Consider the following 17,116-nt stretch of genomic DNA (forward strand, 5'->3'; position numbering starts at 1 on the left):
GTTGCCTGTTTCTGATGGTTCTTTTGCTTCAAGGACAATTTTGCATGCGTTAAGCTTTTAGGAAACAACCCAAAAGCTCCAGATTTTAAGGGGCATGGTGATGTCTTTCAGGATAAAATAATTTGTGTAAAGGGAAGTAATGAGGGCGGCATATCTTTGAAAGACAAATGTAGAAACATAGCAATGGCCTGTCCAAGGACTTGTGTAGCCAACTGGTTTCCTGTCAACATGAAACTTTAAAATGGGTTCAGTAACTTTGAATGAAGGTGCTTGATGTCTTGCATTCATGGATATCTTGAGGATTCAATGAATTCAAGCTGCCAGCTAGTCTATTGATGAAGTCCCTTAATAGGTGTGCTTGGGACTTGTGATTTAAATTTGTCTTTGTGAGGGTTTTGGGACTCTTGGGATATGTTATCACCCAAATTGTCAACAAACATTGTCAAGAAAAGGGGAGAAGAAAAAGGATTTGATTGGCAAACGTCAGGTCGTCTTGTTATATTTTTTTTCCCCATGTTTCTGCTACATAACTTGATGAATTAGTACTTCTAAGTGGGCAGTTAATTAAGATGGAATTGATTCCCCCCCCCCCCCATACTCCTCTGCTGAGCCATTAAAGGTTCAAGTTGGATCATCTGAAACTTTTGTTTGATTAATCGATAATTAAATTACGGCAGTCACATTTCATGAGTCTGTTGTTATTATTAGTTTCTCCTTGGGTAGTCAAATCACCATATCGCATGATACCCCATTCTTCACATTATCAAGACAAATCCGGTATTAAAAACAGTACTATATGACACCAATCTAAGGTATACTTATTTTACTGAACACAACCATTTTTTGCAGGGAGTGATTTAAGTGATTAGATCCCAAATAATAAACAAACAGATTGCTTAAATGGCTTTCTTTTATGCCACCAGATTTCATTCAAATAAATTATGTTCACATCATCAAGGACGGTATCTTCCTCAGAGGAGTCCATCCAGATTTTGTGCATGGTCACATGTAAATCAAATATATTAAATTCTAAATCCAGTGATTTGAAGCATGGAAGCTTTCAAATTTTACATATCCGAGGCATGCAAATAATGCTATAGCTGAATGGTTTCATATGAAGGAGATTCTGTGATTGAGCCACGGAAGATGTTAACCCTGAACATTCTTATTGACCCTAAAGGGTTAATTTTGATGGTATAAAACAATTGAGTAAAAAGTTGACTAATCTATTACTTAAGTTTGATTGCTTTATTTTAGAAAGCCTTCAGTTACTCCCAAATGAAGATCATCTATCTGAAGTTTTACATTAAGAACAACTACTCCAAAATGGCCATGAAATCGTTCCTTAGAAGCCAACATGCAAAGACAAAGAATCTCATTCGGAGCTACCTCAAGAGTCGACTCCAAGTTTGCAATGAGTCGACCTTATCATATTATCGTTGACTAATACGCTTTCACGAGCTAATTCCAACAGATCACAAGTCGACCCAGAAGAGTCTTAAAGACAGACAGAAAGCTGAAAACTTCATCGTATTGGCAAGTCGATCCATGGAAATCACGAGCCAACTCTAGATAAACAATAGTCGACTCTAGAAAACGATGAGTCAACCCCTAAACGGCCACAGTAAGAAGACAAAAAGCAATGAAACTTCGTCCGTTAAAAAGTCAACCCCAAAAGTAATGAGTCGACTCTTGTCACTAGACAGTCAGACCCTTGATCTGAAAGAGCCGACTCCACAATGTACACAGAAGAAGGACAGTGCAACTGAAATAGAAGCAAGCTTGACTTGACTTCTGAAGATCATGAGTCGACCCCTAAAGATATCGAGTTGACCCTATGCGCCTGACAATAATAATATCTAGTTTTTCTGTGAGTTAGAATGACTGTTTTTGACCTCACAACGACTCTATTATCTGTCAAACGGCTATGAGTGTGTTCCAACCTCTTTCAAAGGGTATAAATACATAAGAACACTAAAGAAAAAAGGGAGCTCAAGCACTACAAAGAAAAATTTATAAAAGCAAGAAAGAGAAAGAAAAAGAAGAGGCCTTTAAAGAGAATATTTTTTAAGAGCATTTACGAACGATCACATCTTCTATAGCCAAAAGTTGGTGAAGCACATTCAATTTCAATCAAGCCAACAAATGGAGTCAAGCTTCATTTATCAGTTTTGTATTTATTATTTAAGAGCTATACTTTATTGAGCCTGCACTTAATTCTTTTTATACTTTATTGTAACAAGTTTCGAAAATTGAAACTCGAAAAAAAGTCGATTCAAATCTTGAACTGAATTGCGAAGGTTTTCGTTGATTTTCTGAAAAAATCAACTGGATTAATTGTGATCCCGAGTAAAACAATTAGTGTATATTTTGGTTGATTACCTGAAAAAATCAACTAGGTTGATTGTGAGCCCGAGTAAAACAATTGGTGTAATTTTTGGTTAATTGCCTAAAAAAATTAACTGGGTTGTTGTGAGCCCGTGTAAAATAATCGGATTGTAATCTCAAAAAGATTATAGTAAAATTTTCAAGAAGAAAGTTTTAGAAAGTGGACGTATGTGCAGGGTTGAAACCGAACCACTATAAATTTCTTGAAATTGCATTGTTTGTTTTGTTTGCATTTATCTTCAACACATTTACTTATTTGTTTGCTACTGAAGTTTATATTTATTTATCAAGCTTTTAATTCCGCTGCATTTAGCTTGAGCTGCATAGCTGGACAACAATTCTAATACATCTTTAAAAAATAATTATAATTAAATAAACAATATGTAGACCCCCTTAAAGAAATTTCGGATTCTCTCACATCCATGAGCAAAACTGAGAGTCAAGTTCCTCAATCACGGCATCCATATTTCTGCATCATGGAGGGCCTATCTTCTGGTTACGGTCATTCATGATTGGTACGATGGTTGTGATTGGAGGGGTCTAACCATAACGGGGCACCATGCTGATAGGCTTTTTTCAATCATGGCCGTCATGCCAATCATTGACGCCTGTAATTGAAAAATGAGTCCTCTCTAGTCCAAGTGGAGACATCTAAAAGACACTACCCGGAGAGCCGGAACTCCAGTTAGATTACCCATCTTAGAAACTCTATCTCGAGTATGAAACAATTTTTATTTTAAAGGATCATTGGAGGAAGTTGGCATTTAGCATTTATGAATTTAACTGACATGCACAAACACCAGCTGCTATAGATTCATTAGGATCAGAATGTGGCATGCACAATGCACATATTAACTTATTTTTAATCAAAATTATATGTTAAAATAAAATCTATGTAAAAAATAATAAATGCTAAAAGGTCATGAATCTCTGATTTGGTGGTTAATAGTTACATGGAGAAAGGAGTAACATGTGGATAGAATCTAGGAGAAGGGTTTGTGCTTGGGGGGGGGGGGGGGGAGTTGGCATTATATAGTAGAACAGATAATCTAATACAATTTTAAATGATGCAAAGATCTTATTTGCAAGTTACTGGCTTTGATTTTTTATTTCATTAACAAATCACCCTTTTGTCATGGTTTACATAATACACATTTTGCCATATGGCCTCTGGTACATAGGTCAGGGCATTACTCCTACTCATTCATGTTACAGGGTTCTTTTCTTCTAGTTTTTGTACTGGATCAAGTGATATCCACCCTACATTTTTCTTTTAAACCAGACTGTTGATATTAAAACACATGAAATGAACTGAGGCAGCTATATGATATCATGAGAATGAGATGGAAGGTGGCATCATGGATTTTTTTGGGTTTGATCAGACACCTTCACAAATGAGAAGTCCTCTTCACGGCGTTGTTCTTCCGGATGTATGTGTTGTCTGGCTGGTACAGCCTCTTGGCTATTTGGCTTGGTGGAGGGGATCAAACTGGTTGTCGACGAGGGTGACACCTCAAAGTCTGTATCTGAATACTCTGGGTCTGAGAAGGATCTTCTCGGAGAAAGGGTTGTGTGTCCTATACTCTTGCAGCGGTAGAGTTGGTGAAGTGGAGATGCATTTGGACTTGACCGTGGGCTTGTACCTGGGGTCCTTGGAGAAGAAAGCGACGATCCTCTGCTGTGCTTTTTCTTCACTTCTTGGTGCCATTTCCTGAGGGCCTTGGCTGTCTGCTCATGGAATATGGACTTCTTCATGTGCGATCCCATCTGAAAAAGAAGGCGCGACATGATCAATTAAGCATTGAACTACATTGCTTATGAAGCAAAATTGAAATTCTTTCTTGTCATATAGGCTCGTTTCTACACTAATATCAGTCAGTGGTGAACTAATATTTCTACTAGCGCACATATGTCATGCTTGACAAAATACATGACAATAATTAGGTTTTAAAGGATTATGCTCAAAGGTCGACCTCTCATGTGGGACCACATCAAAAGGAGAAAAGTTCCATGGTAGTAATACAACAGATTAAACTTCAAATCTAAGTAATGGATGGTTTTAAAAATGATTTGTTTACTGTGGTATTAGTCATTCTACAAATTATTGATGCTATCATCAAAAAACGGTGTGTTTGAAATCATTCAGCCCAATCACGTGGAAGGCCCTCCCCAAGCATGGATAGGAGAGCCTCCTCAAAATGTCTGTCAACACATACTGATGAAATTTCAGTTATGCATTTAAAATGGAAGGTTGAAAGTTTGGATCGAAATAAGGAGTTTGCTCAGAGGATCTATAGGATTTTGTGCAGACCTAAGGGATTTTGTGAGGATAACTGGAGTCTGAACGTGTGTAATCTTTTACATGTTAAAGAGTATTTTGATTCAATTATATGTACGTATTTGTGTATATGTATGTAGCGATATGTGTATGTATATATTGTTAACCTACGAATGTATATATTGTTAACCTTCGATCCTACGCCTAAGATTTGAAGACCAACCCTTCTCAAGGCTCCCAAAGGCTTCTAGAAGCTCTCCACCACCTTGAGAAATTGATAGAATATTGATGGCAGCAATTCAGCCCTCCAATTGTAACTATTGGTAGTTAGGCTGCTGTCTGATTAAATTCAACCTTAAGTCAAATTTTAGCTTATGGAATGCTTCACTTTGTAAGCTTTCCAACTTCTCAACAGACCCTAGAGGACCCTTGAACCCCTATCAATATACAGGCTCGGGATCCTATAAACCCTCTTTTTATACTTAGCTTTGATCATAATGAAGGGAATAAAATTTAATTTGAGTGCAATCTTGTTTGTTCCCTATTGGTTGGTGGATTATGTACAAGCTTTGGTAGATTCTAAAGCAATGATGTGGATTTTGAGGTATGAAAATGAGCAAATAGGCAAACTCTAATGAGGGGTAAGTAATCTTTTAAGGCACTGGTGGATTCTAGTTCTCGAAGAAAACTTTTGCTAGCAAGGCATAGCTGCTAGTTATGCTCCATAGCAAAGTTTGCCGTCTCGGTACTGAACTCCATACCGGTGCTACACTAGCACAGTGTATGGTACGATACAGAGTTTTTCTAACATACCGAGTGTCGGTACACCACTCGTATCGAGTACTGATACCGAACCGGTATGTACGGTATGCCTCGTACCGCTAGGTTCGGGCCAGTATAGTAAACCATGCTCCATAGCATTCTCATAATATTTAAATTGCCTAACTACTTCTAACACTTGACTAGTAGAAGTTAGTTCTAGAATCACTATTGTCCTACTTGAGTATAGGGCTTGAAGGGTTTTGCCAATGCTTGTTTATTCACTATAGTTAAAACACCGGCTTGTCACTTGATCAAAGAAAACCAACACCGGCTTGTCACTTGATCAAAGAAAACCAACATCCAACATCAATAATCTTTAGTGAAAACATGCTTTTATTTCTTTTCCCGCAAATGCACAAGACCTGAAAGAAATAGGCGGACATTTACCTGTTGTATTTGGTCTCGTCAAATGTTCAATGAGGATGTATGTGGACCCTAGGCTAAGTAGTATATGTAGCCTGACTTGAATTACCAATGATGATTTATGGAGACTGTTGGCTATGTTTTACATGTGGACCCCAAGGATTCAAATGGCCTCGTCTAGTTTACCCATAGGATATATGTGGCTTCATTGGCACTAGCTAGGACGCTTCATATGGCGTCGAGAGTAAAAGTAAGTTTCTTTTAAGAAAATGTGGCTTATGTGCATAATTGAGGAATTCTTTCTACATGTTCTGATCTTTTCAAGATGTCTGATTCCTTAATTAGAAAACTGTGGTTTTCCATTTCATTGTAAGATTGTTCCATTGAACCTTCCTCGAACACACTAATGAATTTGATTTATATGTTATGTCCTAAAACCCATTTATTTTCGATCAAAACTTGAATTCATTTCGTTATGGTAAAGCTGCATATTGAGTTTTGTAGCTCACTCCCCTTATTATTTTCAGAGCTTCCTCATTAATTAGCAAGTAAGCTATTGAAGGAAAGAGAGAACAAATTCTGAGTGCATTTTTAGGATCTGGCGATTGAGGCAGTACCAACTATATAGTACTCTAGCACAAGGTTGGCTGCACCGATACCAGCATCAGTACCGGTCAGCCACTAGTTCGGTACCGTACCGACACATGATACACTATAGTGGGCCGGTTTGATGACCGGCATGCCTATTTTTTTTGTGTTTTCAATTTTTTTAACATTTAATGAAATGTAATCAATTTTCTTTTGTTTTTTGAATGATTTTAACTCTAATTTGATGCTTCTTGATGTCTTTTAATATTTTTATTAGGGTCAACATCCTAGTTTGATGTTTTTATCATCCGGTACATCTTAAATGATGCTTCTTGACCCTAAATAGACCATAATTATATCATAAAATGCAATTAAAGTAGATCAAGCAATATATTTGTAAAAAAAATTGTTAAATACAAAAACATACAACGATGCTATCAATTAGATATATTTAAAGTACAACATACACACCGGCATCTAAAATCTAGTGGAGTATTGATGTCTCTCGTAGATGTCGGGATCATGAAAGTAATCAGTCTACTATAATATTGTTTTACAACATTTGAATGTCTAATGTTTATGTAAGACTGCAATTTGTGATTAGATTTTATAGGTGGTTTGCTACATTTCTAGTTATGCCCTGTTTCAGTCAATTTGCTTACCGTGAAATAGTTCGATTGTTATTAATTGGATCTAGATTTAATCAACTATGATAGTCACACCTTAGGATTTAATTTATCCTGAGCAACCATCAGGAATCAAAGGAAGCACACTACTTTCCATAGAACAATCGACTAATTGCAGAAGGTCTTAGCGGACCGCCAGTACAAGTTTTCTATCCACCTGAATGGATTTTGGCAAATATTTCTTTTAGATCTCTAAATCAGCACATGGTTGCAATAGAGGAGCCAGGGACTGAGCTATGGTCCCTTCAAGTATCATTCAATTTCCTCTGATACCGAACTCAGGAAAGTGGGCAGATCTTTAACTCCCTTTATGTCTTTATGAGGGTTAAGAGGTCTCAAACTTCGAAATGAACTCATGCTGCATCTCATTTATCTACACGTTATAGGGATCCCAATCATTCGTGGTTGTGTCAAATAATTTGATCAAGTTGTGTCAATTACTTCCAAGCTCTTCATTTAAGATTCTATTCATCCAACCACCTGTTTCACAGGATTAACCTTCCCCCACTTATATCTGAATCATTATTACCTTGTACCGGATTACGTTGGTTGAGCCAATCTGTTAAATTATTTGGGTTCGCATACTTGTCTTACATGATGTAATCTTTATGTTTCATGCTTTGAAGATTCGAAGAGATAATAAAAATTCGCTCTTCCATTTTTTCCACTTATAAATCTGCTTGCCTATTCAGTTAGCTTTTACTCATTTTCTTAAGCCCTTGATTTCAACCATATATTTAGATGATCTTGACTGAGGTTAATTGTTTTTCCACTTGCACCTTCTTGCTTAGTTGTTTAGAATGGTCTCCACTCGGTACATTTTGAAAAGTGATGGTGTTTTTCTTCATCATTCTTTCTTGTTAAACATTTTAGTTTTTTATAATCCTACCTTAACATGGTATCCCTTTGAATGGAACCACCTGCACTTCTTTACAACTTGTTTCAAATATTAGACTTTTCCACAACAGAAGCATTTTCTCTGCTGCTGTGAGCTCTCACAACTTTGACACCATGTGCTTTCTTCATGTCAGCTTTTGTTCGTGGTTGTCCTAACAAGTTCCATCATTTGGAGTACTTTCCATTACTTGCTACCTCCCTAATCATGCTCACTATCATGGATGGCTTGTCACTCACACTGATTGCCAAGAATATCAGCATTATCATCTTGCAGTCTCATAATGCAATTTTAAACTCATCTATTTGTTTATTTTCCCCGCCGCTTTCCTCATGAACTTTACTAGTTCACCAGTCAGTTCCTTTCATACCAGCCTTTCCAAGATACAATTCTATGTGACCACTTAAAAGTCCATTTGGTCAATGGAGATACTGCTTGCAGCTTTCTCTGGATGTACCAAACTTTCTATGGCTTGTCCTATCCCACAAGAAGAAAAAGGGTTTTAGTGCTGACTTTTATAGTAGCAAATAATATTTGCCTCTAAAAATAGTTTGTATATGTAGCAGCAAAATAATTGCCTTTACAAAATATGTAGATCTATAGCAGCAAAAAATGTGGCCATTAAAAAAACATTTTATAAAGGCATTTATTTTTTCCGAGATAACTATTTTTTTGAGTCAAAATGTAAATATTGCTGCTTAACTTTTAGTGATGGTGGCAAGGGAGGCTATTATCTTTTTTTTTCCTTTCCTTTTTTTTGCCACTAGTCCATTGCAATAATTCTTTAGTAGAAATTTTAAGACTTTTGCCAGTAAAAGCCTAAATGTTGTAGTGTCACATCTACATTTCTATGCTATGCTAATGATTAAAAATCATGCTCCATGGCTACTTGGTATCATCGTTGTGTAGCATCATTGCTTGCTTGTGAATTTACTTACTTAGTAAATTCACACTGTTGTCGACTAAATTATTTGAGCACAATGCTCATCATATTTAAATTATTTTTAGATCTTGCACTTGGCCCCATCCAATCTAAACATCCTGACATTTATAATACTGCAAGCTTTCCTGTGCTCCTTCGAAATGGTCAATCCGTCTTCCTTGTGAAAAGCTTGATTTCCAATTTGAAGATCTGAAGATGGGTGATCGGAAGGGGAATGTAGTAGTCTATTATATAATAGGAACTAGGAAGTCTAAAATTAGTGCATAATTCTAACAGCATGATTTTGAGCCAAAATCCTATTAGTAAAAAATGCATTGATAATTTCCTAGAACCAATGCAGGTGATAATAGAACATACAAAATTAAATCTTCTATCAACATCTATGGCCACAAAAGATGTATTAATAAATAATGAAAACAAGATAATTACCTGAGATACAAGTGCATAAAGTGGAAGTGTAATATAGCTGCACAAAAATTGGACTCCAACCCTGTGCAAATTTAATGGAAACGGTCACCAGACAGTAAATCATAACATTAGCTAATCAGCCTTATCATATCGTTAATCATAGAGAACTTTGATTTGTCAGTCAATCTGAAAAAAAAAAATATATCATTAATCAAAGAGAGCATCTGTAATTGCTGATTTGACAAATCTATTTTTAAGAGGCAAATAGTTAAACACTTAAACTCAATGTTGAAATAAATTGAAGATGGGAATATATTTATCAGGTGGGACAGGAAATTCATGCGATCCCCATAATGGCCATATTTTGTTATAAAGGCAATGAAAGATACAACATCAATTTATTTTCTCTTTTGTTATACCCAAATGACTATTTTGCAACTCTATTTAAAAGATCTCAAGCCCACTTAATGGCCAACCATTTATTATACTGTCATCAAGCTAAGGTCTTCTCAACTTAAAACTAGCTTCAACCCCATTCATAAAAAAGACATCAAGAATTGGCAGAATGGTGCTATGCTGATTACTCCCTCAACATGTTTCAATTTCATAAAAGTTAAATAAAATTTGGCTTAGCCTATAGTTTAGGAAATAGCAAGGATTGAAATGCTAGGTATGCAAGCACTGTGTTGGAAATACAGACCCAAACGAGTGAATGGGGGGTAGATCAGGCCCGTATTGCCCCTGAACTGGACTTGACGTGATCAGATACTCAGGATGAGCTTTTACATAGAATTTTAACTCGTTCCCTACTATTTCAGTGCGGGAACAAGCTGCTGAGAAGCAAGTTCCTGTGCCTCTTTTTTGCAAGATTGGATTTCAAGCAATCACCATCAACTTTTTGTGCTAAAACAACGTTCTAACAGGTAAACCATCCCCACTCTTTTTTCAATTTCTTGAAAAATCTGACAATAAGTTAGTGTTTAATTGAAAAAATTGGGAGGGATGATGTTAATTTTTAACATATACATAATACATGTATATCATCTTGAATCTTGGTAGTCTTCAATATCATTCATTATTGATTTTAAGTAACCTGATTGCATTTTGATTGTTAACTTGATAGCATGGCCGGCTTTGGTTCAGCTCTCGGGGCCACCTCACACACTAAAAAAATCTAAGCTTCCTTCCCCTTTTGTTGAATTGTCCCGAATTGCCCAGTTCGAGGTACTCCTGACTGTACTAGCATGGAAATGGGATAGTTCCAGATTTTGGTCTAGGATAGGTGCAGAAATGGTCTGAATCGGTGTAAACTGAGTGGAATCACCTGGTTCTGCTTGGTTCGGCTCAATTTTGACCATACTTGCAAGTTTTAGACCTGTTATAGGATAAAAGAGGAGAAAGGTCTTCCTAACCCTTTCTCCTCTCATTTCTCATCACGGATGGTCTTTGGGCATGGGAGTGTGGAGGAAGTGAGGTCACAATTACCCCAATCCCTGCTCTAGCAAGGTGATTCCAAATTCAAGCTGCTATATAAGACAAATCCAAATGATCAATGATAGAGAGACGAGGCTGCCAAGCATAGAGCATTTGAACCCTTACAATATAAGGGGATTTTGGTTTTGGGGTTACCAGGGCAGATCCAAGCTACAAGAGCTAGATAGTGAGAGCCACTTTGCAGAGGTGGCAGTAGAGAGCATTTATGTTTGAAACATTTTGTAGCAAGAAGGGAAGAAGGGAAAGAAGGGCAAAGATGTGTTGGCAATAGGAGAGATCATTCATGACCTGGATCCACATACCCGTCCTAGAGGAACTCAAAGTAACAGAATTGATTTGATGCTATAGAAGGACAAGAAGAGGGGCATGTAGAGAGAAATTAGAAAGTGGTTCCACTTCAGCAACATCCCTACAAATACAGCCTCCAAAGCCTACTATTGCAGCATGGTCAGCCATCCAGAGATGCCGGTCAAGGTATTGATCCTTCTGGACTGAAGGACATATACGATGAATTACTTGATGCAATCAGGGAGGAGCAAGAGAAATGAATAGAGTCCTAGCAAAGCAAATGGGGTACGTATGGGTTGACAATGATGTATGAGGATGGTGTGGGCCAAGTAGGTGAAGCATCGTCAATTTTCTAATATATTATGACAAGAAGACATTCTTCCAGAAATCAGTTTATGCTTCCAACAAGGTGCATGACAGATGGTACATTCTAAGCTTGATGAAGGAGGTTATCGATACGATAGAGGACCAACATGTAGAAGGCGTTTACAGATAATGGATCACAGTATAAGGGCACCAAAAAGATTCTTATGACTAGGAGGCCATGCATTTTCTGGATCCCACATGCTGCCCACTGAATTAACCTAATTCTAATGGGCATAGACAAAATCCAAGGGCTAAAGCATTTGGTGGAAGTGGCCTAAACCACAAAATTCATAATCAACCACATAGGTGTTAGCTTTGATAAGGAAGCACAATGGAGAGAGACTTGTTGCACTTTAGAGTCTTGTTGATAGTAAGGCAGGATTGTAGTCTATGTTCGTGAGCGCAGCAGTTGGACAACAGGTATGCCCATCATGGCATGAAGGAAAGCCATGTGGAAGAATTAGTGACATGCTATTGATTCTGGAAACAACCAAGGAATTAGTTAGGACACTCACACTCAAGGTACGTGGTACCGATTGTACCGACGTATCGGTGGGCATTGGTACCGGTACGGTACCGAACCAAACCGAGCCGAACCGGTACTATACCGATGGGGCTAAAAGCCAAAAAAAAATTGGAGCCGGTACGGACCGGTCGGTTCGGGCCGGTACCGGTCGGTACGGGCCGGTACCGGTCGGTACCGAAATATGTAGCTATACCGTACCGGTAGGGTCCCGTACCGACCGGTACGGCAAACCATGCTCACACTACTATATCGAGTGCTAATTGCTATTGATAATAAGAGGTTTCCCTAGATGGACTTCCTTTATGATGATAACAACCAAGGCCGAGATCAGATAGGTCAATCTGTGACATGCTGAAGATTATATCATTATCATAAAGATGAGATGGGATACTCAAATGAGGAAGGATTTTCGTCTGGCTGGTAATCCAAATATAAACCTTGCCTACTCGAATGTTATTATAAGTATTTTAGTTCAATCTTTTTGTTTGCTAACATATATATCTTGATAGCTTCCTAATGTAATCCAAAGTTTCAATATAAGTTCTGGGAATAGGCTTGGATGAGACAGTTTTAGCTGCCTTGCTAGATGTGATTTATAAGATAGAACCATGGTTTCCTGATTAATGGAATGCGATGTTATGATCCGATGGTGGCCCAGGAAGAATTTCCTTAACCCATTTAACTCGAATATCTCAAAAAGATTTACGAAAAAGTAGAAAGATGGAGAAAGTAGGGTCTAGATCCCTTTTTCATTCATTGATGCCTAATACACTAAGATATATAGCCTATATTTAAAAAAGTGAAACTTGCCCTTGCACAATTCGGTTCAGATTCCTCTTCTAGTTCTAACAGGACTCAACTGTTCCAAAATAGACATGACTAGTGAAAAAATAAACATAAAAAGTTAAAATTCTACAAAAGATAGATCTCGACTCTACATTGACTTTATCTTGAATTGCTCTGCCTAATTCTTCCTAAATTGGGATATACGTCTAATCAATTTTTTTTTTAAAAAAAATCAATTTGATTGGCTCATTTTATAGCCCAAATGATGAAATTTGAGCTTGATCGCTCTATAAAATGCACCTTTTAAGGAATTGAGTCACATCATAGAGCTTGAAAAGTCATCTAATTTTAAAAAAGGATCGTCTCAATCAAGCATCATACAACTAAGTTATGGCCTCCGAAAGTTTAGCATACGATTCAGCTTTCCAATGTAGCAGATCTTGCTCTTGGACCATGTCCAACCTTACTCGTAGTAGCTAAAGTATTGAATTTGGTGATCCTTCTAGATCAGGACTCCCTTTACTTAGGAGATTTAGTTCCTGCTAAACTACAACTGAAGATGGGGAAATGCTTGCTTCCCTATTTCATGGCTGAACCACTTAACTCTCCTTGGAAGCTAACCCTTTTAGCCAATCTTCAAATGCTCAATCCTTCTGCACCTAGTTTTGGTGACCTTTATTTCGATGACATAGTCCAGTGGCCTTTCTTGACTTTAGTCTTTTTTGCTTCTAGAACTCAGCAAACCACCCATCCCACTTTTGCATTTGGACTCCATGGTGAGGGCGCTCCTTGCCATCCTTCCTCGGTGATGACGACAATGGAGACTTGCCCTTGGTGGAACTAGGGGCCAGAGCTTAGCCTCTAATGAGTGGTAGAGGCTTCTCGTATTATTACAAACTTATTGCAGGTGTTAACAAGTCGCTTCGCTTGCATAGTGGTCACAAGGTCTATATTTCCTTGTATTTTGGAGGCATTTATCGTAAACTTCTTCCCATCCTTTACAAGTCAATACTTCCTCTATCGTCCACATAAGACCGCAATTTGATCCCAAATGTATGACTTCCTAAGGATAACTTGGCAGACAACCAATAGAACTACTTCACAAGTTACGTCGTCGATATATCTCTCAGTGATTGTGAATTTGAAGACACACGACTTAGTGATCTTCAACTCAACGTCCTTCTGAATCCAACTAAGTGGGTAAAGACATGGATGAAGCTTCGTTTGCAACCATATCTTCTGAACCAAACCTTTATACATGAGGTTCTTCTAGCTTTCGAGATCTACAATAGCATTGATGACACTTTGTTTCACTTGGATCTTCAAGTGGAAGAATTCCTCTCATGCCTCTAGAGCCGCGTCAATTGCTGCCTCAAGTTTTCTCACCATTAGACTTAATTATGCATCTGCTAGCTCAAGCTCAGATAGGTCCTCAACCTCTGTCACATTGGGAATCATTTTCCTTTTTCACCTTCGTATCCTCGTCTTTCATCTTATCTCGGCTGCAACCTGGTGAAGCTTCCAACACTTTCTCTTGGTTTGTTTATTGATCCTATAGTGGTCGTAATAATTTTTTTGAGTCGTGTTGGCTTGCTTCCTTATTTTGTTCCTCTTCATGAATTGCTTTCCATCATATTTCTTGAACTTATCACCCTTCTTGCCTTACTTAGGTCGATTCTTCTCCTCGATTCCTATGGCCTTCATGCTAGTTTCGTTGATGTCTTCAACTCTGAAGAGCTTTAGCTCCATCCGAATACTCTCATGGAGACCTTTGATGTACTTTATGAAGACTGATGATCATCGATGGAGATCCTTAGTGAGTTAGCTTACTTGTGGAACTTAGTAGCGTAGTCCTGGACAGATTGATTATACTTCTGCAATAAATACTGCCACTTGATCCACCGATCCTCCTTATGGCCGATTGGGTAGAAGTGCTTCTTGATTAGGCCCTTGGATTTGCTCAATGCCAGATTAGAAATATCATCATTTCTCATGTATGAATTCGACCACGTAAGGGCATTGTTGGAAAGTTTGAGATGGCAAAAGCTACCTTCTAGGAACTAGTGTATCCGTAGATAGTAAAGTAGGCTTCTAACTGGTCTAGTTAGTTGTCCAGTTTCTCTGCATCAACAGTTCCGTTGTATACAAGAATCTCGATTCGAGCTTCAACTTTAAAAGATTGAAGAGAGAGATTCCGAGTGTCCGCAAATTACTTAACCTCCTCATTGTACGGTAGATCCTCATCGCCAAACGTAGGAGATAGCTTTCCTAAAGGAGTTGCTAGTGCGTGTGTTGAAAGTATCGCCAATCCAAAAACAATCTTAGTGAATTGCGCAATCTTCTCATCTAATTACGTGAGACGTCCCTCCATCTCATCATTCAACAAGGTAGCACTAGTAGACATACTCACCCTTATCCTTTGATGTATATCAAGGACATCCTTGTGTCGCTCGTGCGTCTAGACCATAAACTAAGGCCCACAAATATGTAGAGAATCCAAGCTCTGATACCAACTTGATCCGATCAGAAAAAGAAAGAATTCTCTCAACCTGCCCAACCCAAGTCTCTTAAAAAAAATTTAGAAAAAAATAGAAAGATGGCAAAAGTAAGGTCTACATTCCCTTTTCTTTCATTACTGCCTTATAACTAAGATACATAACCTCTATTCATCATAATGAGATCCACCTTTGCACAATTCAGGTCAGATTCCACATTCATTTCGAACAAGACTTAGCTTTTCCAAAACACATATGACTAGCAAAAATGCATATAAAAAAAATAAAACTCTATAGGAGGTAGATCTCTACTAGAGCTGATCAAAATCTAGGCCGGGCCGGGCTCAGGCCGGGCTCTACAGCAAAAATTAGGCCCGATGGCTATGCCCAAGCCCGGCCCGGCCCGACTGTCGGCTTAAATTTTTATCCAAGCCCGACCCGACTTTATAAATCTGGTCCTAGGCCCGCCTAGCCCGGCCCGACCCGACATGCCCAATTTTTTCTTTGTTTGGAATCAGAAAATGGGCCAAAATGGCCCGACCAGGCCCGACCCATTTTTTTTGGCCGGGTCGGTTTTTCTGCCCAGGCCCGACCCATGGGCCTTTTTTTAATGCCCAAGCCCGAAAAATTTCGAACCGGGCTGGGCGGGCCAGAAGGCCCGTGATCAGCTCTAATCTCTACTTCTATATCGACTTTGCTTTTAGTTGTTCTACCTAATTATTCCTGGATTGGAAGATACGCTCGGTCAAAATTTTCTCGATTTTTTTTTTTAGTTTGACCGGCCCATTTTAGAGCCCAAAAATAAAATTTGGACCTAATTGCTTGGTGTATTGTACTCTTTAAGGAGCAGCGCCACATCAAGAGCTCAAAAAGTAATCTGATTAAAAAATTTATCTCAATTCGGCATCGTACGGCCAATTTATGGCCTCCGAAAGATTGACATGCAATCCAGTTTTTCTGATGTGCGGGATCTTGTTTTTGGGCCACATCTAGCCCTACCAATTGTAGCCAAAATGGTCTACATTAAGTCTGGTGATCCTCTTGGATCATGTCGCTATAGGAAACAATTTATGTTGTTAAACATGCAAAATAATGCCATAAATAGTATGTGTTGCACAAACTAAAGCATTTAAGGAATGTACCTATAGTCACCATGGTCTGCTGACTGGTCAGTTTAGCCCTTACCGGACCGACACGAAGGTGGAAATCGGTTCCGACCCAATCTGGATCGGACCGTTCGGTTCGAGGGTTGTACCCATGGTCTGCCGTACCGGTCTGTACCGGTTGGTACGGGCCGGTACGTACCGGTCCGGCTTGGGACCGGTACCGGATCAGCGTAAAATCCGGTACCGGTAATTTATTGTTGAAGAACCAGTTCGGACCGGTACGGGACCGGTACGAGACCGGTTCGGACCGGTACGGACCGGTACAGGACCGGTTTCGTACCGGTCCGGGCCGCCACCGGTACGCCGACCCTCCTATTCCCCCCCGAGGGGGGCTTTGGGGGGGTAACGTTCCATAGCCTAAGGAAGAGGAGGGGGTTCGGGGGAGGGAAAACCATCCCATCCCCTGATATCTCGAAAGTACGGCGGACCTTGGTTGTACCGATGCGAACCGGCTTGGTTCGCACCAATACATGCCCGTACCGGTGCGAACCGAGCCGGTTCGCACAGGTATGGGGTGAGTTCAGACAACGGCTAAAGCCACGCGCTAAGTGCCCGGTTCAGCCCGTACCGGACCGGTACAGCCCGTACCGGACCGGTACAGACTGGCACCGGTCCGGTACAGGG

General features: G+C 39.1%; 1 protein-coding gene across 8 annotated transcripts in view; it reads right to left on the bottom strand.

Annotated features, from left to right (window-relative positions):
* Positions 1 to 3,466: 3,466 nt before the first annotated feature.
* Positions 3,467 to 17,116, bottom strand: part of LOC103704936 (MLO-like protein 9) — a 42,049-nt gene continuing 28,399 nt past the window's right edge. For all 8 annotated transcript variants that reach the window (XM_088717630.1, XM_026803799.3, XM_088717627.1 and 5 more), the window contains 2 exons: positions 9,393 to 9,453; positions 3,467 to 4,155 (listed from right to left, as the gene is read on the bottom strand). In XM_088717630.1, coding sequence (XP_088573756.1) covers positions 4,121 to 4,155; positions 9,393 to 9,453 — 96 coding nt within the window. In that variant the 3' untranslated portion in view covers positions 3,467 to 4,120. The remainder of the gene's footprint in view (positions 4,156 to 9,392; positions 9,454 to 17,116) is intronic.

Source organism: Phoenix dactylifera, chromosome 3, assembly GCF_051530095.1.
Source record: "Phoenix dactylifera cultivar Ajwa chromosome 3, Ajwa_hap1_PhDact_Kaust_v1.1, whole genome shotgun sequence".
Taxonomy (NCBI): domain Eukaryota; kingdom Viridiplantae; phylum Streptophyta; class Magnoliopsida; order Arecales; family Arecaceae; genus Phoenix; species Phoenix dactylifera.